At 39.3% G+C, this 27,777-nt stretch overlaps 2 protein-coding genes across 2 annotated transcripts in view; one reads left to right on the top strand and one right to left on the bottom strand.

Moving 5' to 3' along the window:
* The first annotated feature begins 4 nt into the window (after window positions 1-4).
* zgc:101858 (uncharacterized protein LOC449555 homolog) lies at window positions 5-3,110 on the top strand. Its single transcript, XM_020636591.3, has 8 exons — window positions 5-151; window positions 293-463; window positions 877-1,055; window positions 1,747-1,840; window positions 2,244-2,313; window positions 2,410-2,446; window positions 2,623-2,686; window positions 2,901-3,110. The coding sequence occupies exons 1-8, from the start codon at window positions 128-130 to the stop codon at window positions 3,057-3,059; spliced, it is 798 nt and encodes a 265-aa protein (XP_020492247.1). The 5' UTR covers window positions 5-127; the 3' UTR covers window positions 3,060-3,110.
* Window positions 3,111-3,393: 283 nt separating this feature from the next.
* Window positions 3,394-27,777, bottom strand: part of col27a1b (collagen, type XXVII, alpha 1b) — a 67,753-nt gene continuing 43,369 nt past the window's right edge. The window contains exons 23-61 of the mRNA XM_065948227.1: window positions 27,098-27,151; window positions 26,825-26,869; window positions 26,600-26,653; window positions 26,144-26,197; window positions 25,891-25,944; window positions 25,306-25,359; window positions 22,988-23,041; window positions 22,521-22,565; window positions 20,995-21,039; window positions 20,789-20,842; window positions 20,073-20,126; window positions 19,932-19,985; window positions 18,995-19,048; window positions 18,733-18,786; window positions 16,948-17,055; window positions 16,815-16,868; window positions 16,444-16,551; window positions 16,309-16,362; window positions 15,150-15,203; window positions 14,078-14,134; window positions 13,937-13,990; window positions 13,804-13,857; window positions 13,510-13,563; window positions 13,351-13,404; window positions 13,118-13,225; window positions 12,925-13,032; window positions 12,047-12,154; window positions 11,899-11,952; window positions 10,014-10,076; window positions 9,808-9,861; window positions 9,676-9,711; window positions 9,166-9,183; window positions 8,974-9,009; window positions 7,519-7,542; window positions 7,365-7,430; window positions 7,054-7,213; window positions 6,855-6,964; window positions 6,056-6,274; window positions 3,394-5,028 (exon numbers count right to left, since the gene is read on the bottom strand). Of these exons, the coding sequence (XP_065804299.1) occupies window positions 4,882-5,028; window positions 6,056-6,274; window positions 6,855-6,964; window positions 7,054-7,213; window positions 7,365-7,430; window positions 7,519-7,542; window positions 8,974-9,009; window positions 9,166-9,183; window positions 9,676-9,711; window positions 9,808-9,861; window positions 10,014-10,076; window positions 11,899-11,952; window positions 12,047-12,154; window positions 12,925-13,032; window positions 13,118-13,225; window positions 13,351-13,404; window positions 13,510-13,563; window positions 13,804-13,857; window positions 13,937-13,990; window positions 14,078-14,134; window positions 15,150-15,203; window positions 16,309-16,362; window positions 16,444-16,551; window positions 16,815-16,868; window positions 16,948-17,055; window positions 18,733-18,786; window positions 18,995-19,048; window positions 19,932-19,985; window positions 20,073-20,126; window positions 20,789-20,842; window positions 20,995-21,039; window positions 22,521-22,565; window positions 22,988-23,041; window positions 25,306-25,359; window positions 25,891-25,944; window positions 26,144-26,197; window positions 26,600-26,653; window positions 26,825-26,869; window positions 27,098-27,151 (2,691 nt within the window). The 3' untranslated portion in view covers window positions 3,394-4,881. The remainder of the gene's footprint in view (window positions 5,029-6,055; window positions 6,275-6,854; window positions 6,965-7,053; window positions 7,214-7,364; window positions 7,431-7,518; window positions 7,543-8,973; window positions 9,010-9,165; window positions 9,184-9,675; window positions 9,712-9,807; window positions 9,862-10,013; window positions 10,077-11,898; window positions 11,953-12,046; window positions 12,155-12,924; window positions 13,033-13,117; window positions 13,226-13,350; window positions 13,405-13,509; window positions 13,564-13,803; window positions 13,858-13,936; window positions 13,991-14,077; window positions 14,135-15,149; window positions 15,204-16,308; window positions 16,363-16,443; window positions 16,552-16,814; window positions 16,869-16,947; window positions 17,056-18,732; window positions 18,787-18,994; window positions 19,049-19,931; window positions 19,986-20,072; window positions 20,127-20,788; window positions 20,843-20,994; window positions 21,040-22,520; window positions 22,566-22,987; window positions 23,042-25,305; window positions 25,360-25,890; window positions 25,945-26,143; window positions 26,198-26,599; window positions 26,654-26,824; window positions 26,870-27,097; window positions 27,152-27,777) is intronic.

A 27,777-nucleotide genomic window follows, 5' to 3' on the forward strand; every position in this document is an offset into this window, starting at 1 on the left:
CCAAAGTTGCCCCATCCCTGGTCTGTGACATGAGTGGTGTAGTCAAATAAACTACAAATCGTTATGTACCGCACGCGTCAAATTGCGTCATCACTGGTGGACGAAACACGCCGCACTAAACTGAATCATGGCTGCAGAAGATGCATTTAAAGTACGTTGACTTTCTTGCATATGTTACACCGTTGTTTAATTGTCGTTCTGAAATTGCTTAAATAATTGGCAAGTATGTTTATGGCCTATTCAGATGCTGTCCATGGATATATTGGTAACTCTAGCGTGTGTATGTGTTCAGGTGTCTTCCCTAAAGGGGAAAGTGACCCTGATAACTGGAGCCAGCTCCGGTATCGGTGCAGGTACGAGCGTCCTGTTCGCTAAACTGGGAGCTCTGTTGGCTCTGAACGGCCGCGACGTGGAAAATCTCCAAAAGATATCCAAACAGTGCACCGACAGTGGAGCAGAGGAGGTAAAGTCACACTCAACATCACTATAATGTGACCCAAGTTCAGGTAACATGTAACAGTGCAGGCATGTTGACACTGGACCAAAGTTCCTATGTAGTTCTGTGTGGACAAATAGACACCTAAAAATGAGGACAACGTCTTTTCACCTCTATAATTATTGTCAAAATTTAATTTAATTTGTAGATTCATACATTTGCAGCATGGGTTGTTAACAAATGTTATTACATGGTGTAGAAGAGTATCCATTTTTTTAAACCAGCATACATGAACTACTTGCAAAGACATGCAAACAATCTTATTTTATTGTTTAAATACTGTTGCCTGTAACAGAGTGACTTGTTTAGTTTAAAGTTTCACATGCCTGTGCAAAGATGCATGTTAAGTCAGACCATAATAAAAGCACCTCTGTGTTTAGCCCCTGCTTGTTCCTGGAGATCTTACAGATGAGGAGACTGTAAAGAAAACAGTAGAGCAAACTATTGCTCACTTTGGACGGCTTGATGTCCTGGTCAACAGCGCTGGTATCCTGGCCATGGGCAGCATCGAGGCGACAGACCTGACTCAGTATGACAGAGTCATGAACATCAATGTAAGGTAGGATTTCAAAAAACAATGAAGAAATAATTGTGCCAGATCTACTAAGGTACATAGTGTTCTCAAGCCGGGACATGCCCAATGGGATAGCTGTTAAATATTAGTGTTGCATTTTAAGTTAGCTGAAGTCATTCGTAGATGAGTTATGTACTAACAAGGACTTAAGATGGAAAGTGTCATTTTGTATGTTTTAGGTACAGCACCTATAAAAACTAGAATCACTTGTCTGCTTTTTTGTCAATTGATGTTCAAAGTTAAATAACAAATGTTAAAGAGTGGCAATACTTGATTGTGAAGAGGTATTTCTCTGTTAATTGTTAAGTGGGTTTTTAATCGCACAGCAATCCTTTCAGGGTGATCAAGACCCCTCGATTTACATCCACGTCCTGTTCACCCTGCTGGGGTTCCATTCTGCGATCAACAGCCCGCTCGCTGTACATTATCCCGCTTATAATACGGCTAATTACCTCGGAAATGCATAATTAAAAGCAAAATATTAATTGGGAAATAATTTTATTGATTTAAAAATGACTTTATCATCAGCAACATTAGATCCATACTATAGCACTATTGAACTAGCTAACCCATATGAGTAAGTGGCTGTTGGACTGATTCCTCTACTTCCTCAAAAGATTGCCATCTAAGTGCACGTTCAGTCATCTTGGTTATCATGATTTGTTTCATATTTCAGATCGGTGTACCACCTCACTCAGCTTTGTGTGCCTCACCTGATCAAGACCAAAGGCTCCATTGTCAATGTGTCCAGTGTCAATGGACAGAGAGCCGTGAGTGTTGGCCAGCTGTACACTAAACAACACCTTGCATTATCATCCCTCCTGGTGTTCAGATCACAGGGGACAGCTTCAAAACTAGACACCCCAATGCGTCCTGATGACACATTGAGATCCGATCCCTCGCGCTGCGCACACAGATGGTTTGTTCACATTTGGTTTTGGTAGTTTAAATGCTCATTTGTCCTGGGCCACATTAAGGACCGCCCGATCAAGGGACATCATTTGCAGTAGCATTCAACGTGTGAATGCTCTTACTCAAGTGCTGCCCCTTGTGATCAGATCACTGAAACCACATGTTGATACCAGGTGTAAAACAGGTGCCACAGATGTTCCTCTACATGTGTTCCTCACTATTGTCTGATCCTCTGTTTCCACTGTTGTTTGCTCTTTGTAGTTCCCTGGTGTGCTGGCATATTGCATGTCCAAGTCTGCCATTGATCAGTTCACACGTTGCATAGCACTTGGTAAGTGAGACTTTTTTTTTTTTCTTCACACACAGTTTGCACAGAGCCTTACATGTCCCAGTATAAATAACAGGACTCCTTCTTTCTTATATACAGAACTTGCATGTAAGCAGGTCAGAGTGAACTCTGTGTGGTAAGTGTGTTTACTGTAAACCGTATGGGGTCTTCTGTGTTCAGTCATTGACCTTAATACAAACATTTTGGAAACATATTCTTATTCATCAAATCAATCATATGAGATGTTTCTGATGTTAATTACCATTTGTGACGGCCTAATGTTGTATGTCTGTTCATGCTGCATCTCTTCAGCCCTGGTGTGATCATCACAGACGTCCACAGGAGAGCAGGACTAGATGACGACCAGTATGCACAGGTAACACATCAAGTCACTAAAACTGACCTGTCCCTTTTAGAGATTCTGTACATGAGTGTTGGACTCCATGTTAACATCCTGGCATGCAATTATACAAATAAAAGTGTTAATGACATTCAGCAAATAAAAAAAGTAAAAACCCATTTTCTTTAGCAGAATTATACAAATTATTTTGGGGAAAACGTATTCTCATTCGGCTCATCTTTTCTAACAGTTTCTTGCAAAGTGTAAGCAGACCCACGCCCTCGGTCGACCAGGAGAGGTGGATGAAGTGGCTCACAGCATTGCCTTCCTTGCGTCTGACGCTGCCAGCTTCATCACAGGAGTAAACCTTCCGATTGACGGGGGCCGCCATGCCATGTGCCCGAGATAAGACCATGGATGTTATGATTCAGCAGTCTGCTAATATAGTGCTTCAAAACTCCCAAGTCTGCCTGTGGTTTTGTATCAAATAGTGTTGCAGTTGAAAGAGTCTCCGTGATGTCAGTAAAACTGCTCGGAGGGGAACTTTTGTTCGGAAAAAACAAGGTCTTACTTCAAAGAGACAGTTTTATTAACAGTGTTGTTTTGACAGTGGGAAGAAAAAAAAATGGTGTCTTAATTTATGTGAAGGGAGCTCAAACGCACTGCCCTTGTTTAAATGCAATTATGATTCCTCACTTTGTTGTGAAGTTGTGATGGAAAAATATGACAGCTGAAGATCAACGAAAGGTTTCAGACTTTTATTATTGAATTACCTGGAGAGTCATCCGACTTCATTCACACAGCATTGAATGTCTGTATGGAAAGAAGGACTTTGAGTACATGTACAATGGTAGTTTTTTGTTGTGTATTCTAAGAAATCCTCTGAGTTTATTGATTGGTGAAACCAACCATTGCTGCACTTTTGAATAACAATTGATAGACAGTAAAAAAAAATTAAAAAAAAGGGATGATATTGTCCTGAAATACAGCTCATTATCTAAACAGTTGAGTTAAAACACACAGGCTGGAGAATCCTTAAAGCTCAAAAAAGTGATACAACTGACGTTTATACCTGGTTTTCAACTGGAAAGCTTATAAGAATTTAAATAAAATTTAAATAGAATCAATCGTAAATAATAAAGGTTGTATAGTTATAGACATTTACATTAAGAGAGATCTGCAGATGGTACTAAATATATTGAAAAAGTTACAATTCTTTCTTAAAAATGTAATTTAAAAAAAGTAATTTAATGGATGTAGCCTTTGTGTTTATTACTTGTTTTACAGTCTTCCCTTTTTTGGTAAGATTTAGCTTTCGTTGAGAGCTGACAAGAGTTTATCACACGAGTTCCACTGTTGCAGCACCTTCTGTCACCTCTGCTTCATCCATGACTAAAGGACATCAAGTCTTCTTGTTTTGTTGTGAGATGAGAGGCGCAGGACGAGGTAGCATCTGGTCACACTTCCACTACAGACACGCTTCGACTTACTTTAACACGGAAAGCACCACACTGCAGATGTTTGTGTGAAGAAATAAAATGTATGAACACAGCTTCTTTCAGCACTGTATAGTTATCAGAGTCTCAAGAAGACATAGCTGGACATGTGGCAGTGCTCCTGTGTGTCTGAGGCACACTGTATACCTGAATGAGTGATGTGTCGTGAAACTGTATATGCCTACAGGCTGTGGAACAATAACAATCAAACTTTATATTACAATATACAGCACATATACATGTATAAATAATACTTAAACATTAGAATAGGAATCATTGCATCTGCAGAGGGAACAGTTCCATGTTTCTGTACAGATCTCTTTAAAACAAAAAAAAAAGGTTTTGACAAAATCGCCCATCAGGCCGTGAAGAAATTATGGTACAACATGGCCCGAGAGATGACAGAATTACAGCTCCACATGACTTCTTTCCACACAGGGCCTTCAGGTCTTGTGTCACTTAAACAAGTCTCTGAGAAAGAAGCTTATTATATCTTATTGTTTTCCATAGGCTGATTAGTGCTTGAAGTCTTAACTCTGTTTTTTCCACTGGGACTTCTCTCTGGCGCCCCCCCCTCCCCCCTCCTGTTTCTGCAGTCCAAGCATATTTTGTGGAGAGAAAATGGGAGTAAGTTTGCTCTGGAATCCACTGAAGCATGAGTCTCCCTCAGCGTCTGCCCACCTTCACTCAGTCACTCCACCGAGTAGTATTTTCACACCGCGCCTGCACAGGGCTTTACAAGAAGCACACAGGTCCAACCTCCAGGTGAAAGCTCGCTCCAGGCTCTGTGCTGGGAAGGTTGTACACATCCACTATGGGGAGTAAGTTTGGGTCCTGGGTCTGGAAGACAAAGTGGGTCTGATGCCAGCGGCCATCTTTGATCTGAAAATCAAGGTTGTATGATGTCACATGATGTGATTTTGAACTAACTAGCCAAGCAGATTGTTTTGATTTTGTATGCACTTTAAAATGATTTGAATAAAAACAGGATTTGATTTGTTCTAATAGCCAAAAAATGCAGCTAAACATTTTGAAAAACTCAATACCGACTTGCCTTTTCACAAACAATCCCCCTGTTAAGTCTGAATAATCCACAGATGTCTTTGCCTGACTTCACTTGCTTTTGAAACTACTTTCTGTCTGTGGATTAGTCAGAAGAACGGGGGCACTGCCATCTGCATGTCAAACTAGATTCTATTAACTGACAGCGTATTGGGTTGTGGGCGAGTTTATATCACAAACAGATGTCTTAAAAAGCTTGGTCAAATAAAACCAAAACTATCTGCTGAGCCAGACACCACAAGAGGTAACCAAGAACAAATGTTGTAAATGTTGTGGGGTAACTTAAGAGCTAGGACAGGACAAGGCACAGAGCACAGAAAAAAGTTACAGTTCAAAGTTTACTTTTATGTTGTATCAAGTTTTGCAATCAGTCCACTAATAGAATTATAAAAGATTTAAAGGTGTTTTGGATAGAGTTATGTGGAGACTCAATGAAGTCTCTACGCCTGGCTGTGAAAGAGTTACAGCACAAAACACACAGCCAAACCACAACGTGTTGCTTTCATTATTAAAACACTCTGATAATTAGTGAGTTACAGAAGTGATTTTCTTCTTTTTTTGGTTGTTGCTGTGGACAGAGCCAGACTAGCTTTTCCCTCTATGTTCCAGGCTTTATGTTAAGCTAACTCTTCATTGGCTTCCTCTCAGTACTTGGAGATTCCCCGTGTAGTTGGGTGACTAAATCTGAATGTTAAATTAACATTGATTTTCATTTAAAACAGCTGTTCCAGTAAAACATATATTTCCAGTATTTCCCAAAGTATTAATTTAACTGATTTCATTTAGAACCTAAAGGGTTTACTTTAAAGCACTAATCAGAATCCATGTGATAAGTGATAAAGCATACCCAGCAGTCATCCTTTGGAATGAGCGGCTCCAGGAGGTCTCCTGCCTGGATTTTCTCCCCGGTCCAAGCCTTGAAGCTCACAGCTCTAGATGAAGGTTGCAGGGAGGGTCCTGCTGCCCACACAGGGGTGTTGAGGCAGTGAATGGTGACATGCTGCACAGCCTCAGTGCTCAAAAGATGGATGAAGTTCATCTGGATACGTCCCACTCCTATTTCCAACTATAAAGAAAGAATACAAGTTTCTCAAATAATCACAATCAGGAAAATGAGCTTGTGTTAATGAGAGCTTGTTCACCGACATTTAACGTAAATGATAATAACTGAACTCAGATGTTGTCATCTTGAAATTGATTATTAAATATTAGAGTTGGTAACAGACTGTAATCAGTTGTTCATTATTTCATTTAACTAAAGAGAGTTTCGAGAGCTTTACTTGACAACTGAGTGGGCTTTAAAATGTGACTTACCCAAAAGAGCTAAATGGGACACCTCAAGATGAATTACAATCTCTATCCATCCAAAACAGCTAAAGTTGGAAGAATAGTACCAGGAAAGAACAAGCTCTGCACTGTACTTGCTATAATTGATCACATAAACATCATTCAAACCAAAGGTTTTATGTTTATTGAGACATTCTTTCCTAAAAGACAACATGAGAATATGATCCCACTTACACAATCAATCATGAATTTAATTAACAACCACTGTCTGTAAAATCAGCTCCTGAATTGATCTTAAGTATACATTTGACTGATAGTTCTGTCTCGATGAAGTACATGGCTAAATGTAAAAACCATACCTTGGATACTGTGATGGGTTTCAGGCATGTCTGTCCTCCTCCAGTGAAGTTGCATGTAACCTCCATGGTGTCAGCAGCACAGCCGAGGTTTGGGTCGATCCAGTAAGTTCCTGTCAGGGGAAAAAAAAAAGGGCTCCTAATGAATGTACAGAGTGAATATTTGCACAGTAATCACTAAAGGGTTGGACTTTCTCCTCACCATCATGCATCCTCTGTTCACAGTTGTAGAGATCTCGGCAGATTCTTGCAGGATTGTCTCGGGTTCCCAGCGGGTTTTTCAGACTTCGGATCAGAGTGCTGAGGTGCTGCAAGGTCTTGAGGATCTCTGTGCCCTGGTCTAACATGGGCATGTCCATGATCTGACACAAGATGTAAAAAAGATGTAAAAAAAATAAACATTTTAACAGACTTGATTTTTATTCTAGCTTGTTCTAGTGTGTTCAGACTCTCCAACATAAATAAAAACCATCATAATCATAACAATGAACGTTGTTCTTGGTCCAAACTAACCTGTGGCCTCAGTGCAGCATTGGAATCAATAATGACTTTGAAGGCGACACCGAGAGCCTCGTTTTGCTATCAAAAAAGAAAGCAAGACAAGAAGTGAACAACAGCTATCATCATGTTTTACTTTTAACTGACATGCTATCTAAAAGATACTTACAAGTGAAAGAATGCTGGAAAGACCCTGAAAACAAAAAAAGAAACCTGTATTATACGGTGTGTAGTTTTTTTTTTCTTCGCTTCCCTTTCAATTCAACAGCCACTCAGTGTTTGTGTTCAGGAAGAGTTCTGTAAATCCTAATCACACTGTTGGTTTGTGTTTTCCCTCAATTGTCACTCAATATGCAGATACGCACACAAACAATAATGAATGCACAGGAAATGAGGCATGAACGCACAGGAAATTAGGCAGAAAAGAAGAGCCGCTGGCTAACTGATTTTTGAATGAGATCACAGTGGAAAACAAGCTTCTCTCTCAAAAGTTAGATAAATCTCTTAATAATTCATGTAATATGCTGACAGTTTAGCGAGGGTGGAGATGCACATTTTCCATGCTCATTACACTATACCCACACCAGAGTCTAGTTCTTGGTGCAAGTACTAGATCTGAACACCTCGTGAGTCATCAGATCCACCAAGAGTCTGGACTGTTTTAAGGATAAACAGCAAATGAGAGGTAAAAAAAAAAAAACACTGCTAATGATGGTGGGGACACAATCTGACTTTTGTTTAACCTTGTTAGGTCATTCTGATAAGATAAAAAATGTATATACAAATCAAATGATCAAACTCATAAACATGGCCAAATGCTGTTCATGGCTTCATAAAACCATAGAGAATTTTTTGGCATTCTTTTTGCATTGGAAGACTGATTCTTATGATAGACAACATTTGGAGCTCCACCTGCTGGCTGCAGTATTGGTCATAAGCTCCGCCTCCTCCATGTTAACAGCTGGGACAAGGGCTAAACTAGAAATTTAAAAAACAATAATTTTTTCAAACATGATCTCTGTTGTTATAGTTAGTTCTTATCGTGCTCATTTCTGTCAAAGTGTTGATTTTTTGTACAATGTAATTTAAATTTAGTTGATTTTAGTTTAAAGCCTTGATTGACAGCTCTTTTGACAAAAGAGTTGTGCAATGATTAAGTGTCTGATTCAAACCGACATAAGGATTTGTTTGATAAATGTGTGTTTTGGTCAGCGATAGGGGCTCCATCAACTGATCCATACAACTCCTGTCCCTCAGACGACATCACCAGCGCAATGTGTCGGCCCTCATCACGTCTCTTCAGTCGATTTGATGTTCTCGTAACTCAAGTTGCTGCTATACTTTCCATCCACAGAGCACTTTGGTGGATGCAACAGTGGGATTTGTAGTTTTTAGTTTGAGACATAGGTAGGTTGAGACATGTCGCCAATATTTATAGTCAATAATAGTATAAAGAGACAGTTGTGTGCAATTAGCCTCTAATTCAGCTCTATATCTTTTACCAGGTATACTTCTCACTTGGGATTGTTTTCAATGGTTAAGATACTGAAATCAAAAGTGGATTGAATGGAAAGAAAATCTGTCATTCTTTCCATGTGTACAAAATAAATAATGGAGTACTCACTGGGGGTCCAGGTGGTCCACTGGGGCCTGAAGAGCCCTGAAAAATTGAATTGCCACATTAGGCTTCACATTATATAGAGCTTGGCCTTTATAGAAGATGATAAAGTAGTTAATTCATCCTTTCTAGTACTGAGCAGACCACAGGCCTGCACAAAGAAAAATGATTAAGCTACACAAGTGAGTAATTACTTACTCTTGGTCCTTGCGACCCCTGTTGGAGATGAAAGAAAAATAAATCAATATTCATAAGTGAACAATGCCACAATGAGAGAATAGGTTTGAGGGAAGACCAGATACTATTCCATCATGTGAAGAGCAATATTGCCTTTCTGCTGTATGTGAATTGTATTCCTTCCTTTCAAGCATGCACACCTACACAGCCGATTCTATTTCCATGCAGCAACCCTAAACATGAATTTTGGCATTTTAGGAGTGAATAGCACATTATGTCTTTGAATGAGGGCTCAACAAACCTCTTAAAAAGCTTGAGATGAGCATGCAGCCAACATTTATCACCCTGACAGGAATTCCACAGCAGCTAAGTGTCACTGTGAGTGTAACAACAAACAGCAAAGCACAATAGGAAATGAAAAGCGCTGTGGGCAAAGAGGCTGAGTGGTGTGCTGTCTCCATACTAAGTATCCTATTCTGTGCTCACAGTACAGACAGAAAAAGGATTCATCAAAAACGCCGTGCCACGCACCATCTCTCCTGGACTTCCTTTGTCACCCTGGGGTCCCTGATGGAGAGAAAGGAGACAGAGGATCACTCCATCAATGCCAGAAAGCACAGAGACATAAAGCTCAGCAGTTAGGATGAGATATGAGGTACATACTGGGTGACCGCTGGGGCCGATGATGCCGACGGGGCCCAGAGCTCCCTTCATTCCCTGGGAAGAGGAGGTATGTTAGTTACTGAGGACACATGTGATGGAGTATCTGATCAAGAAGTTCATATTTGTCATGTGAAGTTTGGACATAGGGCACACAATTATCTGGTGTATCGCACTTAGTTGCCAACACACATTAATCTTCATCTTACCATCAAGCCACGGGGTCCTCTCGGTCCCTGTATACCTGCCGGGCCAATGTCTCCCAGGGGCCCCTGGAAAACCCAAAACATTTTTTAGGGTGGTAGGGGTAGATTTAACCTATATGAAATCATCAGTGACCTCTGTGACTTCTGTTGTCTTTGGGTAAGACATTTTATGTTCAAAAATGAGGTCAGCTGCCATGGTAAATGCTTTTAGCCATTCAACATAATATATCTTACTCAATGACAACAGAAGTCAACAAAGGTAAACGTATTTGTTGGGTGTTAATTCTCTGTGACATTGATATTTGACCACCAAAATGGAATCAGGTTATCCTTAGGCCCAAGTTGACGATGGTGCCAAATTTGAAATTAGTCCCTCCAGGTATTCCTGGAATACCACATTCACTAATTTTATTGCATACATCTGCATAGTAAAACTGAAAACTGGATAATTCCAGCCACATCTGTCTCTGTTGTAGGATTAAAACACAACAGAACAGAAAGGACATACATTTTTATTAGGGTTAGGGGTTAGTTATACCAGTATCCACAATTGTCAGTGTAAGGCAATTGATTGTTGTTGTGACTCCACTTGTATTTCATTTTAGGACACGTGTGTTGAAAAGAAACACACTCAAAGATAAAGTTTACTTAAAAGACTACTATAAAAGTTTGTCACTTTGTCCCTTTTTTTAACAGAGAGCATTATCACATTTTGCTTTGAAGTACATGTACCATGGATTTTTGATAAAGATCAAGATTTCATATAAATTGTCTTACTTTGTTAAAGCTGTGTCCATTCTCAACACTCGTTGGTGTTGGTTTGAACTCATTCTACTCTTCAATTCATGGTTTTCAACTATGATGTTTTTCTGAATTCCCTTTTATAGTTCCATAAAGAATTAACGCTCATTAAGATCGCTTGGTTCTGAGGCAGAAACTAAGTGGGAAAGCTTAATACAGCTACCATATTGTAAACACATGAAAGTATCATCTTATATACAGTATGCTTAATAATGATGCTTTTACCAATCTATGCATTCATAATAACGTCATGACTTCTGATATTCACACAGTTTATTCTGCTTTTTTATCGGTGGTCTTAATTCTAATTAATCTCACTTATTGTTAATGATGTAAAGCAATTGTAAACATAACTAAAACCAAACACAAAGATCATCTGCTTCACACTCTTGTTCACCCCCTTCTGTAGTGACATATCCAACGTCCCTCTCAGGGTTTCAAATTAAGGAGTGAGCTTCTGTTTCTTCAGCTGTCAATAATCTACCAGACAGCAGGGCTGGAAGTAAAGCAGGCTTATGTTGTAGCAGATGTCATCCTGAGGCACGTTACAGTAATAACTTCAAACTTCCACTTTTACTGAACACCATATTATATAATGTACCACCAGACAATTTCACACAATCGAACAGGTACTAAAAAGTACCTGAGCAAAAAGGCGAGTTGAACCCAGAGACTACTTTTGCCGTAATGTTACTTTCTCACAGCCGTATCACAAGGCTAACTTTACAAGACCAGTGTGGTAGAGTTAGTGGGCTCTATTTGATGAACAAGTGTCATAGTCATAAATATATATTCATTCGTACATAATAACCTGAAAATAGGAATTGTGTTTTTAACTTAGAAAAAGTGCTTTACAAACACAGACTGAGTGTGACCTCTTCTATGGAGTCTGCCACAACAGCCCAGAGTAGACAGACCAAACACTGGCTCTACAGGGACTTGCTTTAAGACCTGCAACCTCCCCTTTAGATGCCACCAAACTCTACATACAGGTCAAACACTCTATCTTGACTGGAAAAGTCTATAGGTCTGAGTGATTTGAGGTCAAACATTTCTCTACTGACTGAAGCATGATGTGAGATCTTACCTTTGGTCCAAACATACCAAACACCCCTGGGTATCCTTGCTCACCAGTGTCCCCCTGATACACAAATTAAGGATAAGTATAGTCCGTCACCAAAAGTTGTAATATCATGGAATTCAAATGTAATATTTCTTTGACAGGTCGCACTCACTGGTTGTCCTTTAGGTCCAGAGTCTCCTTGTTTTCCTGGCAATCCCATCCCACCAACAGATCCCCTTTTTCCTGATGCACCAGTTTGTCCTGATAGACCCCTCTCACCCTGAAAAAATACAAAAACACACATCTATTACATGTATGTCTTCCTTTTTTCCACTTCCTTTTGTAACCTCTGAACACTCACCCAGATAAACCAGTAAAAAGTCTGAAATGCGGAGAGCAGCTTGTGATCCCTCACTGGCTTCCCACTAATGCACACAGGCACTTTTATTTAATGGAGCACAAGCACCACTACCAGGGACTGAAGTGGGATCTGGACAGTGATGGGCTGGTGCTTTTTTTATCTATTTAATAGTTTTAAGATTCTAATTACAAAATACTGTAGAGCCATTGTTTGCATGTTAAACAGCGATACATTCCAAAGAAGTTCAGAACATGGTCTCCTAACCATAGGCATGAAGTGACAATTACATGAAGCCAACAATAAAGTCTCTCGGTATTTCAGAAAATCATGCTCGTGGAAAATTCATGTATCACTGGCAAGGTAATGCAAATCAAAGTGTTGCCAACTCTTTTTATATTGTTGGCTTCCCAGGATGCTTGCATTGATTAGGAGGTCTTTGGAGAAATGCAGAGTTTGGCCTTTCCGATTAGATACAACCTCAGAATATAAAGGCCACATTACCCTGCTTAGAGAGACAGATTGAAGCTTAATTGGCAATTCTCTCTTGATATTGGTCCAAATAAAAACGACATATTGTGATAAACTGTATGTTTAAAGAGTGTCATGAATAAAAGTCAATACTTTTTAGTCCGAATCCAATCAACTAAAGTGAAGAAAAATGACACCCATTGTGCACCCATCATTTTCACCTTTGGCCCAAAGGAGCCTTGACTTCCAGGAAGTCCTATGACACCAGGTGTACCCCGCAGGCCAGGTTTGCCAGGAGAGCCCACATCTCCGTCTTCTCCTTGCTCCCCCTAAACACAGAACAGAGTTCTCATAATCAATCAGACCTGGTTTTATTCGTACTCACTTGAGAGACACAAAAGAAACTGTCCTCACCTTTACTCCTTTACTTCCATCTTTACCAGGCAGTCCATCCATGCCAAGCGGGCCCTCAAGTCCCTCCCTGCCCACAACTCCCCGTGGACCAGGAGGACCCTCTGGACCCTAAGAAAAGACAATCGCAAACGTTTATTTAAAAGCTAACATTGGTTTTAAATAGTAATATGAACATGCTTGACTAGAAATTATGCCTGATTATATGTTTAAATAAAAAAGCATGTCCAACTCACTGGTAGTCCTTTGGTCCCAGATTCTCCTCTTGCCCCTGATTTTCCTTTCCGACCCTGTAAGCATTAAGAGTTCATGTTCAACAATTATGACATGGCTACATGCACACACATATCAAGTTTTGTCAATACCAAGCACATAGCTGTTATTTATGTCCTTACTTGGTCTCCTTTGGATCCTTTCCAACCTGTTTGTCCCTTTAGTCCCGGATGTCCCTAAAATAATCATCACTGTTACATTTGGATTACACAGTTTGGCTTTGAACCATTTGAAACAGTCTTTGTATATCTTAGAGATATTCAACAATTCATTTAGCGGACACTTTTGTCCAAAGCGGCGTACATCAGAGAGTAAGTAAAAAACAAGCAAAGATCTAGAAAGGAGGAAACAGTAAGTGCAAACGAGCAGCTTTAAGTCCGATCCGACACAGGTGCTGATATAAATGAGACACTTACAGGATTTCCTTGGGCACCAGCTTCACCTCTCTTTCCATCAACTCCTATTTGACCCTGAAAAACAATGATTCTTTTAGTATACAAAATCCAGTTTACCTTAAAACAAAAGCAGAGAATAAGTCAGCTCACTCACAGTGTGCCCGGGGTCACCAGCCTCTCCTCTCTCTCCTCGGTCACCAGGAGGACCCTTAGTTTAATTGGCAACACATTAATTAAACAAACTAGAGGACCGCTAATAAACAACAGGACAAACCGGTACATGAGAGAAACTCACTCTGTCACCTTGGGGGCCTGCAGGACCTTCTGCCTTGCTGTCGTCTCCTTGTTCACCCTGAACAAGCAATACAGAAACCGACAAACAAAGGTAATCAATGGAATTTCACTTAAACCCAAAAGTCTGTGCAAAATCAATGCATGCTTTGTTTAAAAGAGTGTAACAATGGAAACATATCCTGCTGTCTTCATACGAAGGGCAAATCATTACATGCGCTATTAACCTCAATGAACCCACACAAATGGAACCAATGTCTGTTTCAGGGTCTTCATGGGATTCATTAAACAATAACCACAGATGTGTGTACGATTCTAATAGTCATGTGCTCAGCATGTGTCAAATGAAATAAATAAAATAGGTGCCCAACAGGCATTTGAAAGTATGAGAATGATTAGTCATGGTCAGGGGCCAAACAAATAGGAACTTGCATGTATATTGAAGCATTAGGCTTTAATATAACAGTGACATAGAGCTGTATTTATCTGCAGCATAGGCTAATGCCAGTTACCTGACTCTCCCAATTGATGATAATACAATTTTCAACAACCCATGTGATTGCATAATGCTGATTTAATTAGAGAGCAAACACAGTGTTTCAGTTTATTGGCAAAGAGAAAATAGAAAATATCAACATCCAGATGGCTCCTGCCTAGGGACAAAAACATGCAAATTAAGGTCTCGCTAAACTCTGTTGTGGTGTGTTTCACTGTGTGCTGCTACTGTCAAATAAACACAAATTAAAGTGCTAATGCCCCCAAAATCATGAGCAGAAAAGTCCAGGTGTTTGGGTAATTATATACATTTCACAGCGCTGAGTTAATTAGACCAGTCTGGGTTCAAATCAGTGATGACTTAGAGATTACTGTGACGACAATAAGACAGGCAGGCGAAGCACTAATTAGAGACACAACTTAAAGTCCAATGCATCAGAAAAACTGGCTGAGCAGTCAAAGACAATGGCCTTTGTGAGTGTTTGTTGAATACTGCAGCCATTACATGTTACCAGAGCTCGTTAGACGCAATCTAAAGTGCAGACAGCTCTAAGGGACATGATTTAATTGTTAGATTATACCTTTTCACCTTTTGGACCCGTTGGTCCCAGAGGTCCCTGCAGTCCCATGTGACCCTTTGACAAAGAGAAAGAGTTTAATTTCAAAACTGTTACCTCCCTTCCTTTACTCTAATTACATGTGTGATGTATTATGTTCATTTTGTAAAGAGTAAGACTGATTCACATGTGGCAGTAGAGGATAACACTGAAATTACAACAGCATCATTAATCATCGCTATGTCTTCCCTGCCATGCAGTTTTGTGATTCATCATTCAAGTCTAGATATATGTGACGGCAAATTGATTATACTGTTTTCTTATGATCAATGTCTCACCTCAAACATTACCTTGATTCTGATATGTGCATACACATCCACCAACTAATAATAACATTTTATTTCCAAAATAAATGAGCAGTGTGTTGTTTAATCTTATACAGAAACACTGACTAACAGTAGGTGTCATTTTCATTGTCATGGTTAGTTAGCTGGCTGGGAGCAGAAATAACTCACAGGAAACTGAAACGTATTTTTCCTTGTATGACCTCCCTATCCTAAAACGTTATTTGGTGACAACATTCTGCCCTCTACAGGTCGGCACTAAATAGAAACATAAATTAAAGTTGTACTTTTTCCTCTATCCACAACAGCAATTATAAAGATAAGATGTTACATATTACCCTGGCAAACACAACTACAGAAAGTTAAGTTATTCGCTAAAACAAGAGTGATTTTCATCCAACTGCTGCTTGAAACAATAATCTTACTCGAGGATACATCCAACAGTGGATACAGAAGAAGATATTGTCTTCCAATAATGTTGCATATGGAAAATAGATCCATATTAAATACCTTCCAAACGTATTCTTTTTGTCATCCAGAGTCAGTGTGAGGGTAAGAAGATGATTTAATTATGGATGGATTTATTGAATCGCTTCCATTTTTCCTCTTCACATTTTCATCTTGGAACATTCATATCACCGAGACAGCCTACTTGTATTTACCTAAACCACCAAAGTTTTTGATTTTCATACAATATATTACAGTTCAAAAGACAGAGAGGGCTTCCTAAAACTCTTTATTCTCCAGACCTAAAGATGTTAGTAGTCACTACTTAAATTGCTGTATGTCCCTCACTTACAAAAACTACAACTAAATATTTTTTTTCCATCACTGCGTACCTCATAACCTGATATGCCTGGTTCACCTTGTTGGCCCATTCTGCCTGGAGCACCCTGGGGAAATATAAATACAGTGTTCAGCACACACCCACAAACAACAAAAAACGTCCATCTAAACATTTTTGGATGTCTCACCACTGGCCCGATAGTTCCTCTTGCTCCCTTCTGCCCGACAAACCCGATCTCCGCCTGCTCACCCACTGGGCCAATCTCACCAAGGTGTCCTTGGTGACCCTTGCTCCCCTGGAGAGAGGCAGTAAATGAACAAGTACTCACTGAGTACACAAACTTCCATGAAGAATTGTCAGCACATTTTTACATTTTAAAGATTTAATACTGAAAGTCTATTTGACTGCACTCTGACCGTCATCCTTTAGGAGGTTATTTGCCATACAGCTTGTTTACTGACACACCAGAGAACAATTCCACCATTTGCACAATGAGTAGACACATTCCTAAATCAAAAGTGTTTTTTTAGCTGCAAGCAAGTAAGTGAACTGACAAACCTTTTCTCCGAGTTTTCCTCTCTCACCAATTTTACCAGGTTTCCCCTCCTGACCCTGGTGAAAGAAAATCGAACAGGGATATAAGCGAGTAAGAAGAGCTGTGCTTTTTGGGAACTGAATGGAAGACACTCACCCTTACACCGAGCAGACCAGGAGGACCAACAGGTCCTTCCTTTCCTTTCAGACCAATTTCCCCCCTGTCTCCTATAGCACCCTCTGGACCAGGTTCCCCCTTTTCTCCCTGAGAAGAAGAGTAAAAATAAGAAAATGTTTTCAGAAATTACAAAAAATCGAAGTTATGTCCGCGCTATTTATCCTCTACTTGACATTGCACTTTATCAAATTATCAAATGTCTTCAAAAATGTAATAACAAGGCCTTAAAAAGCTGTACAATAAAATGTTAGACACCCTTATTCTTGATGCTTGGCAGTCAAACAGTCAGAAAGAACTGATAAATGCAGTCTCCCAAAACTGAGTCAGACTCTGATTCTTGGAGTGTTGCAGGTTATGAATAAAATCTTAAAACATCCTATAACACTGCAGAGACATAAAATCTAGACAGGGTACATCTGAGCTCCCCAGCCTGTTCTACATAAAAGTCTGAACACATCATTCTGAAGTAAGGCCACTTAAAACAGTGGCCTCTTTGGCATGTAAACAAAGAGATACAGTAGTTTATACCTAATGACACGAAGCATTTACTAGGGAGACACAACGGGTTGTAATTTGGAAATATTTGTTAGATGGAAAATAGGATGTCACAGAGACCTGACAGGTTGTTCAAGAGCATCACTTAATGCCTGATGGTGGTCCGAGGCTCAGCAGTACATTTGATGACACATATGGGCCTCAGTACTGAAGCAATTTTACTCAACAAAACTGTTGTTAAACCAAACATTTAGAGCAGGCAAGCAGTTCTGTGAGCAGCTAACATGTCAAACTGACCTGGATAAATTCAAAAGAACAGCACTGTCTCTACCGCTTTCACAGCCCTGTTTGACTCATTTTCCCAGCATGCCCCTCTCAACAAACTGTCCAGCAAAGCTTTGAACTCATTACATTTTCAGTAGCTTCTCCTGTGTTCCAAGTCCTGTATCCAAAAACAGTTTGTTTCCCATTTTGTTCTGGTCTCCATGCTCTTACAAGCCTGACTAATTCAATCTAATGAATGTTTATTACAATGACTCTTCACTGAAGCAACTCATTTTACAGATACAGAACAACAAGCTTTTGTTCTCACATGATACTCCTACCATATCAGAATTAATGTTCATGTTGTTCCAGACAACTGGTAGGAGGCAGCTGATATAATTTAAACCAATCAGTAAGACAATGAACCATGACAACCCACTGCCTTAAATTCTCCAAGCAGTTAACACTGCAAGATCCCTGTTGAGCTGCTGCTTCCCATCCAGGAGCTTCACGGTGGCCAAGAGGCACTCGGAGCGTTTTACTCTCCTGACTAACAGAAAACGTCCTGTACAGCACAGAGCTCCACACACTCTCACGTTGACTCTATTCTAGTCGTCTGTGAGTTCACATTTTACCTCCTCCACTGAGCCAGAAGCTGTTTGTGGGTCTGTCATCCATACTTTGAGCAGAGTAGCGTTGCTGAATAGGCAGCCTTTTTGTGTTTTGAATCATTTTTTCTCCCTGTCACTGTGCTTGCCAGACTTACGAGCTCTTAAAATAACCCGTGTCTGTTTTCACTAAATGTCAAAACAATGCCGCTTCAACTGTACAACAGCCAATATCTGACACACGATACTCTGCATGCTCTAATAACATGAAGCTGCGACAGTGAATAGGAGCGTTCACAGACACTAAGCTTCAGGAAAAAAATCCATAGTGTTTATTGAGTTAAGTTACTGACAATCATGTCAATCAAAATGTGTCCTTTATTTCTTTTTTACTTGCCTTGGCTCCATCAGGTCCACTTGTTCCAGCCTCTCCATCAATGCCTGGCTCCCCCTGATAGACGAAATGCACCAAGATTATAGATTGAATCGATTTTGGTTTTGCAATGACTAAAATCAACAGAAACAAAAACACATGTGTAGAAGGCCAAACATTGATACCTTCTGAAACTGATTTAGAGTATTTTTTAGTAGTTTGCCAAATAAGTCATCATATTTTAAATCACTCAAGTCATAAAAGAAGGAAAACATGGGATGCTCACTCTCTGGCCAATCAAACCCTGCTCTCCGATATTGCCAGGTAGACCAACAGGACCCTGTCATGAGACGAAACATTGTAGGGTTTAAGTGTTTCATTCAGATATGTTGTATCTTTGTGTAAACTAGCCTTTTCAGCATTTATCCGTGGTACGCAAATTAACATTCTAAGTACAGAAAACATATCTTCAAGCACATAAACAACATGGAAAAAAAGATCAATTTAACTTGATTATTTTCATCGGTGAACAGAACCAATCTTACAATCAATTATTTCTGATTGGCTGTTTCTAGTTGTGTAGAAGCACTGTGGCAGTCTAAATATGTAAAAGTTAAAACAGTTTGTAACAGAACTAGCTTTATCCATCATAATGACATTTCACTTTTTAGCCTCTGCCTAGCTATCTTAGCAGGTAGTTTGCTAGTCTACCAGCTTAGTTAACAGTACTTACTGGTCACTCTCTGGGCTATTTCCCTTCATCTTAGTAATGCTCAATCCTACATGCAATCTCACAGGAGAAAAAACAGACAATTTAAAATGATCTTCTCCAGTCTTCTAGTTGGCTGAAGTTGTTGCTCTAATGCTAAGCTCTGCAGGAAAACCTCAAAGTTAACAGAACGGAGTGCAAGTGAGACACACTGTGAGAGTGTCTCACTTGCACTCCGTTCAACAGGTCACATGACAGTATTTGGCCCTCATGTGGATAATAAAAAAAAAATATATATATATGTAATTAACTGGCATTAGATTTTTGTTTGATGGAATTAAATTCAACTTTGCATGATAATGATGTCTCCCAAAAAGATAATTTGTGTTCTTAAAAAAGGCTCAAATTGACCATCTGTCACCTTTAAGAGCATTGGTGTAAACATTAGCATCCATCTACCTGTCCAATATCTCAGGAACCAATGAAAATCTCAATAGCCCATTGTCAACTTTACCTTCTCTCCACGTTCACCAGGCAGTCCCCTCTCTCCAGCCTTCCCTGTCGGCCCCTGTGAAAAACAATAATAGCCTTAAGTATCCAGTGCTAATACAAAAATCTGTTGGGGTTCTAACCCCAGCTGTGTGATCAAACTCACCATTGGTCCCATCTCCCCTAGTGGTCCAATGGTTCCTGGTGGCCCTGCTGGTCCCTGCGGGGGGAGGCAGAGGCATCAATAAAAGGGTAAATGCACTCTCAAAGCTTGGACAAACACTTCTAAAAGTGACAGTCAAGGAGGAAAAATGTGAAAAGAAATAAGAACCAGGCAGAAAGTGTGGATTTGTGGAGATAAATTAATCTGCAGGGCTAAGAGCCTTCAAAACCCTGAGCCAAAGCTTCTGCAAGTGATGGAACCAGGCTTGCTGTTTTCAGGCGACAATAAAGCTGCCTTTCTAGGAAAGGAGAGGTGGTGTAAATCAAATTGTCTCAGGCTCACTTCTTCTCTGTTTGTGTCTGTGGGACGAGGGCAGACACGAGAAAGAGGATTCGGTTGTTCAGGGCTTTTTAACCATGATATGGGTTTCTGGGAGGCACTGAATAAAAGGTGTCAAAGTGGAAATTTAGAGTTTATATGCAAGGGCAAGAAGGAGGGTGCCCAGTGGGTGCTGGAGAGCCACAAGTTATTTTAGATAATGAGACACTAGAGGTTTCCGACTTAACTCTTTCAAAGATATTTTTCAACTTCCAAAATTTCACATAATTGAACAGGCTGGAGTAAAAATCGACCAAAAAAATGATTATTACAGAGTGTCTTTTATAGTGGGGTTTATTCTCAAGTATGCATCCAAAATTCATGTAAATCAAAAAACTTACAGGCTCTCCTGCTATTCCTTTGGCCCCTGGAGGCCCTGAGGGTCCTTGGATGCCCTAGACAATAACAAAGCACAGTTGTAACACATACACTTTAGGCATTCAGGTACAAACATGTGCTCCTATCCAACACTTCTCCCCGAAATGAGTCCATCCCAAAAAATGAAGACTGACCCTAAAAGATGCCTCTGTTAGGCACAATCACTTACTGGAAATCCCTTAGGCCCAGCTTCACCTGGCTCGCCAAGCTTTCCCTGCAGTAAAATCACACAAATGGAAAAGTAAGTTTTATGCTAAAAGGCGAAAATTGTTTTTGGAATATTGTTGTTGGTGTATTTGGTGGTGAATGCCTATTTAGATTCCTTGACAGACTAGACAGAAAGTCTAAATAACTATACACATCAGTTGACTGTTAATTACATTTAGGATTGAAAGTTAAAGGGGCTATATGTAACTTTCAAAAATACTGCGTTTGTAGCGATACCGCATGGCCGTTGGCGAACTGCACCAGTAACCTGTTGCTCGCTCTCCCTCTCGTACAAACACAAACGAGCATCATCATCGGCCGTGAAACACTGGATATTTACCGGCATAATGTTTACAGAGGAGGTGAGTGGTCATACACATGTGAAAGTCTGTGAAGGAGTCTGTGTGTCTGTATTCATTCTCCATCCTACAAACGACAGTCTCTGCAGGCACTGGCTGAGAGCAGGAGTGTGTGATGAGTTTGTCTGCCTTTGAGAGCTCTTAGGGCGGATAGAAGTGTGAGGAAGACGGCCTCTGGCTGTGCAGGTGAAGACCGAGAGTGTGTGATGAGTTTGTGCTGTTGATCTCTGTAAGCGGAGCGGAGTGAGGAGGACGTTGAGAACGTGCAAAAAATGTCACTTCCTGGAGCTTTCGCGGAAAATAAGACTCGGAGAAAGATTTCATACAGGCAACACAGATAGACAGTGAACATCACATCAGTTAACCGTTTGCTTATTAATGGGCGATAAAAAATGATTTATACATGTAAAAAGTTACATATAACCCCTTTAAGGTTATTCTAATTATCTATCTGTTCCTTAAACTGTTTGGTCTTGATATTTCATAAAATTGTTGTTTCATAAAATGCTAATCACAGGTTGTGTGAAAGAGTGTCTTTATTGTCACCAAGATTTTTCATTTAAATGATATAAAGTAGAGAAGAACTGCTAATTACATTTAAAGGATTGGAAATGGAAGCTTTTTGTCTTTGAGGGTAATAATTTCAGTGTGTTCCTTGATAAATTGCTTAGAAGTTTTAAAATATATATATATTCTTACAGTGGTTCCATTTTTTAAACTTCATAATTCTACACCACAACATTTCAAATGGGAAAAGGTTCTTATTTTTGTTGTTGTTGTTGATTATAATAGTTGCTTGTTATCTTATCTTATCTTAGAATATGATTTAACACTGAAAATGTATTATAATTATTGCGATGTGAAATGTTATTTTCGGTCGAACCAGAATGATGCTACGAACACTTGTATGTCGCAGGACATAATCAATATTTTTGGTTCATTACAATTTTGAATGCCCACAAAGCAAATTTTCTCCAAAACAAGAATTGTTGTACTTTTAGTCCATCTGCTTTTTAAACAGCAAAATGTTGGACGTTTAACTTGTTCTGGACTTTTTTGCTTTTTGTGGTAGTTTATTTATGTACTTTTTCTGCAAATAGGGGACATTAAAGAACAATTTTTCCCTTACCATCTCCCCAAAGAGGCCCAATTTTCCTGGAGGACCATCGAGGCCCTGAAAAGAAAACATCCAACTCAGTCCACTTAGCATTCTGAAATCCTCAGGAGTTAAAATGTTCCTGCCTGCCTAGCACCACCAGCACCATCAATATTTAAGTAGTCTGTGATTTAACGTTCTGCTGTTAGATTTGTAGTTAACAAAGAATGTCCTCTACAAAATCTTTAGAAGTTAAAAATATCTTATAATTACAGCCTGACGAACAAAGCAGCTCACAAATGTTCTCTTGATTTTCTTTTTCCTCTGCCACAGAAACTTGGTCCATTTGGTTCATCCTTACTTTGCATGAGACAGGTTTAGAATTAAGAAGCTGAAAGCCAGACAGTGCTCATAGCCATTTCAGGTAAGTACTATCGATAAGAAACCAAATACTTTGAATCAGAAACTCTGAAAATATGTATTAATCTTTACTGGCTTACCTTTACTCCAGCGGATCCTTTCTCTCCAACTGGGCCATCAGGACCCCACGGACCCTATTCAAACAAAAGTTGTTACTGATGAATATCTGTGGAAAAATTGGCCTCAAACAGGCCTGAGACGCATGATGTTTGACATCGTCACGTCAATAAATTAGGCCAATTCATCTCCATTTTTGTCCACCCTATTACACTCAGCCTGGGAGGCAGTTCTCTGGGTTTGATTGGAATATGTGGCTTGGCCTACATTGGAGGGACATCATCAAAGATGGTGGCTATTTTGCAAATACTTGGCATCTACAAATTAGCTTTGAAGGATGCCCAATCCACACAGGGTAGACTTTGTCCCCATGTTTCTGCGATCGCACACAGTGGTGCCGCCTGCACACTGGGGTTATTGTAAAGAAGCTTTGAGAAAAGGTCACAAATCCTGCAGATGATTCATTCTTACCATTAAAATGGAACCAAACTTTTCACTGTCATTAAATATTGAAGGGTTGACTGTACTAGTTGTCCATGAAAGAATATTGTACAAAGGAGACCCAAATAGAGTAAAAAATAATACAGAGACAAACGCTTCAATAAAAACCTCTAATGCATTAAAGTAAGCTATTGTCTCTTTAAGGAAATGTGTATTTAAGGTAAAAATGACTGCTGAAAATGTATGGAGAATTCTGAAGCTTTCTCAGTTCATTGGTTTTCATCCATTTGTTCATCAAATATCAGTTGTATGAGTCTGACATGACTTGGCATGTTTTGCAGTAAAGTAATTATCAGTAACCACCATCCCACCCTTCATTGATAATCATTATTCAGATCCATTCAATCCAAACAGGAACATTAGCTTGAGGCTTCCTTTTAACTGCACCTCTTTGAGGGCTTTTTACTTAGGAAAGCTTTGGAAAAACTCGACAATGAAATGATGGTAATGTCTTGCTCCCAAATGGAAGAAATGCTTAATTTTTAAGATTGAAATGTGGCTTTGATTACGTGGATTCGCTTTTGGATGGGGGGCAAAGAAGCTTTTAAACTAAATGAATGTCAGGGTGGGATAATGCTGAAATATGACTGGAACATGACTACAGCCTCAATAAGTAAAGTTTAAAATTTATAACAAGACAGTAGAGCACACACAACCATTTGTCTCCAATTTCTATAATTAATTTAGTGTGCTACACACACATATTTATTTAAGGAATATACCCAGAAAACATTTGTTATTAATAAAATAGCTATTGACATCCTTTTTTGGTAATTTAAGATTTTTAAATAAATAATATTGGGCATATGGAAAAGGATGTTACTGTTTTTCAATACTTATTGACTGGGAATAACATCAGATGTTAGAATAGGGGAGAGTGGTGTTTAATCATTCTGGACTTAATTCTATTTTCAAATCTTTGATGCAATTTTCTGCTATTATAGTTATTAAAAATTTTCGTCTGTGACTGCTCGCGATATCAAGGGAGCCATGTTAAATAGATCCACAGAATTAAAAGCCTTAATTATACCATTTATTCATGTTAGATCAATTATTCATGCAGTCCAATGATCCTGCTGTGCAACCAAAGGCTATTTTCCCAAAGTAGAAACCCATTTAAGGAAAATTATTCAGACTTCACGTCAGACAAAGCAGCAGACACATATTACCATGTTTAACATCATGTAGAAAGATGTGTTGCATATCTGATTAGCATGTTAGAATTCATATACTTTACTATTATAGATACAGATTCAGCCTGTTGCGTTTGAGTGGAGCAACAGGCTGGAGTGGAGCATGGAGTTTTTGTGCTGCACTCCTTAAAGGTTTTTCTTTTTTTAATCTGTGGATGGTAGGATGTGTTCTGAGAGATGTGCGTTTCTCTGGTCTCTTTCATGGTCTGCTAAGTGAAGGTGACCATCACTGCTCAGGTTAACTACTCATGTTTACTCCATCAGATTAACGTAAAAGTATACAGCCCCACAGTGAGGCTTCAGCTTAATGATAAAATTATATTTTAAAAAATCACAATAAAATGTTGTCATGCTCATGGTCGGTATATGTTTAGGATGTTAATTAGTTTAGAATACTAGCAGGCTAACATTTGTTAAAGTAGTAAAGTAGTAAACACAAAGAACTGCTGAGGCTGATGGGAAAGTCTTACGTTCTGGTTGTTTTTGGCAAAATATTAGACACATTGAAATACTCTGTGGAGCATGTCTTGATATTTAAGATTCAACAAAAATAATAGACCAAACTCTTAATTGAACTGGTGTGTCATTTCCATTGGTAACAATGGTTACATGTTCTTTAATGGATGACGCAGATCTCAGTTACTCACCCTTATACCTTTGGGGCCTCTGATGCCGATGGATCCCCGTGAACCAGGAGGCCCCTGAATGTGTATGAAAAAAAATCTTTGAGAATGACTGAAACAAACAAGACTATGTCACAGTTGCCTCAACTTAATTTGATAAAAATTAGAAGCATTAGCATAAAAATAGACAAGACTGCCTTGACTTAAGTTTACTTTCAAACCAACCATTTAAAAAAAACTCAGAAGATCAAGTTTTTTTGGCATTATATTTTCATCATAACATGCTAAATTATTTTAGTGCCTTTACATATATTGGGCTGACATATTAAGTTAATAAAATATTTTAGTTTCAGTTCAAATTCAAACAAGTTAAAAAGGTTGTTTCGGCTGTACTTCAGACGATTCATTTCTCACTTAGCTACAATGACAAACGGTTCTGATTGTTATGGATAGAAAGGCAACACAAATGTGGCCTTTAACAGACGGATGAAGCTCTTCAGCATAGTATTTGAGTCTCACATTGGGCCCAGTTAAGTGGACATCAGGTCAATTTTGTCCCCTGTTCACATTTAGTGCACATAAAGCTTTGTTAATGATTCAAGTACTCACTGGGATCCCTTGTGGTCCAGGTGGCCCCGACTCTCCAGGTATTCCAGTGTGACCCTGATTGATACAACATAACTCATATGATTTCAATGTGATTTACCCAAAGAAAACATTAATTAGTCTTCAGATTTCTGACAAAACTTAATGGGCTTATATTCTCAAATCACTCTCTCTATCCATATCACATACCCTTCCTTTATGCATACAGAATTGAGCCCCCCTGGTATGAGAGACAGGGTCCAGACTTACTCCTTACCATCGGCCCCGGTTCACCTGGCGGCCCAGGAATGCCAGTTTTCCCTCGATCCCCCTAAAGAAACACAAGCTTTTATTAGGAGAAACATAACAGGTAAAGCTGCACCTAAATCTTTTTTTTAATTCATTTCCAAAATTGATAATCAAGCATTGATTTAGAAAATGTAAAAATGGTTCTGTCTTGCCAGTAGTCCAAAACTCAAAGATATTTTCTTAACATTAACACAACACAGAGAAATGCAGTGAGTAGTGAGTGGCTGGTACAAGCAAAGGTTTGACACTTTTGTTTGGTAATTGACTTAAACACTAGTATGTTATCAAATCATCTGTATTTGACACATGAATTCAGCTTCTATCCCACGCTACGTCAACAAAGAGCTATTTCTAAAATTGGACACTTAACAACAACAATACACTGTGATGCTTATAAAGTTTGGCAAATTGAGACCTTACTAACCTTTTCTCCGGCGATGCCCGATTCTCCGACAGGCCCGACAAAACCAGGCATCCCCTGAAGAAGAGAAAACAAGCTGTCTTAACTGTCTCTTTTTTTTTTTTTTAACTCAATTGAAGTTAGCTTTCTCATACTAGGCTGCACAGCGTTTGGGACTCCAACAAAATAGACACACACAGAGACACATACTGAGCATCAAACAGCAGAGAGAGGGAGGAAAGTCTTTACCCTCTCGCCAAGCTTTCCGACCTCGCCAGTTATCCCGGTCTCGCCCTACAGCAATGCAGACAATTAGCATATCACAAACTTATTCATGCCTTTCATTTTTAGTTTGATTCAGCTGAAATGTGCTCGGAGACAGGTTCCCCTGTGGTAAGGGAGAATTAACATCTAATTTACACTTATTCAGATGATACATTATCATAAAAAAAAGCCAGAGAGAGAATGTTCATTTAAGGATGACAGTGTTTCTGTGTAAAATATGTGACTATTAGGTCTGACCTTGAGTCCATCTGGGCCTGTCAGTCCAGGGAATCCCTGCCTCCCAGGTCTGCCCTGAACAGAAAGCGAAAATGACACAGAGAAGAGCACCGCAGCTGTACACAACAAACAAAAAACTCCTGTGAAAGGTACAGTCTGTGAGCCTGTCGTCCCACGAGAAGCGGAGGAACAAAACAAAACAGCCACTGATGCCAAAACAAAAACATCCCTTTAAGAAACTTAATGATCCATAAAACAGAGAGCTGTTTGCAGCATCAAAGGCTTCTTATTACTCTCACAAGTCATTGGGTCATTTATGTTTGTTTTTCAGCTATCACTTGTGAGTTGCACTTTTGGGAGATGGCAGACTTGAGTCAACTATAGCAAAAATAGAGTTTCAGTGGAGTTCTTATGTATTGTTTAGCTTTGGATGACTCCAAACAAACAATTCTTCTTGTTTGTTTTTGCTCTGTTGACTTTAATTTACGGTGTTGAAAAGTTCAAAGTCATCCTGTTTGCATCTTATTAAGTAACCCATTTGTCTTGCAAAGCCTCTTTATCCTCTATGTTCTATGTTCAGAGTATAAATCTACGTAGAGTGGAGAGGTTAAAAAAACTAAAACAAAAGGGACTGTGAACTATTTCAGTGTTCCTCGATCCCAACTTAACTGCACTTTTGACCTCCGGGAGAGATATTGCCT

Source organism: Labrus bergylta, chromosome 2, assembly GCF_963930695.1.
Source record: "Labrus bergylta chromosome 2, fLabBer1.1, whole genome shotgun sequence".
NCBI lineage: Eukaryota > Metazoa > Chordata > Actinopteri > Labriformes > Labridae > Labrus > Labrus bergylta.

Bases quoted from the DNA above. Each gene is read 5' to 3' on its own strand.
- zgc:101858 (XM_020636591.3), top strand. From the start codon at position 128: ATGGCTGCAGAAGATGCATTTAAA. The intron at 464-876 runs GTAAAGTCACAC...CTCTGTGTTTAG, and splicing joins CCGACAGTGGAGCAGAGGAG to CCCCTGCTTGTTCCTGGAGA. The intron at 1,056-1,746 runs GTAGGATTTCAA...TTCATATTTCAG, and splicing joins GTCATGAACATCAATGTAAG to ATCGGTGTACCACCTCACTC.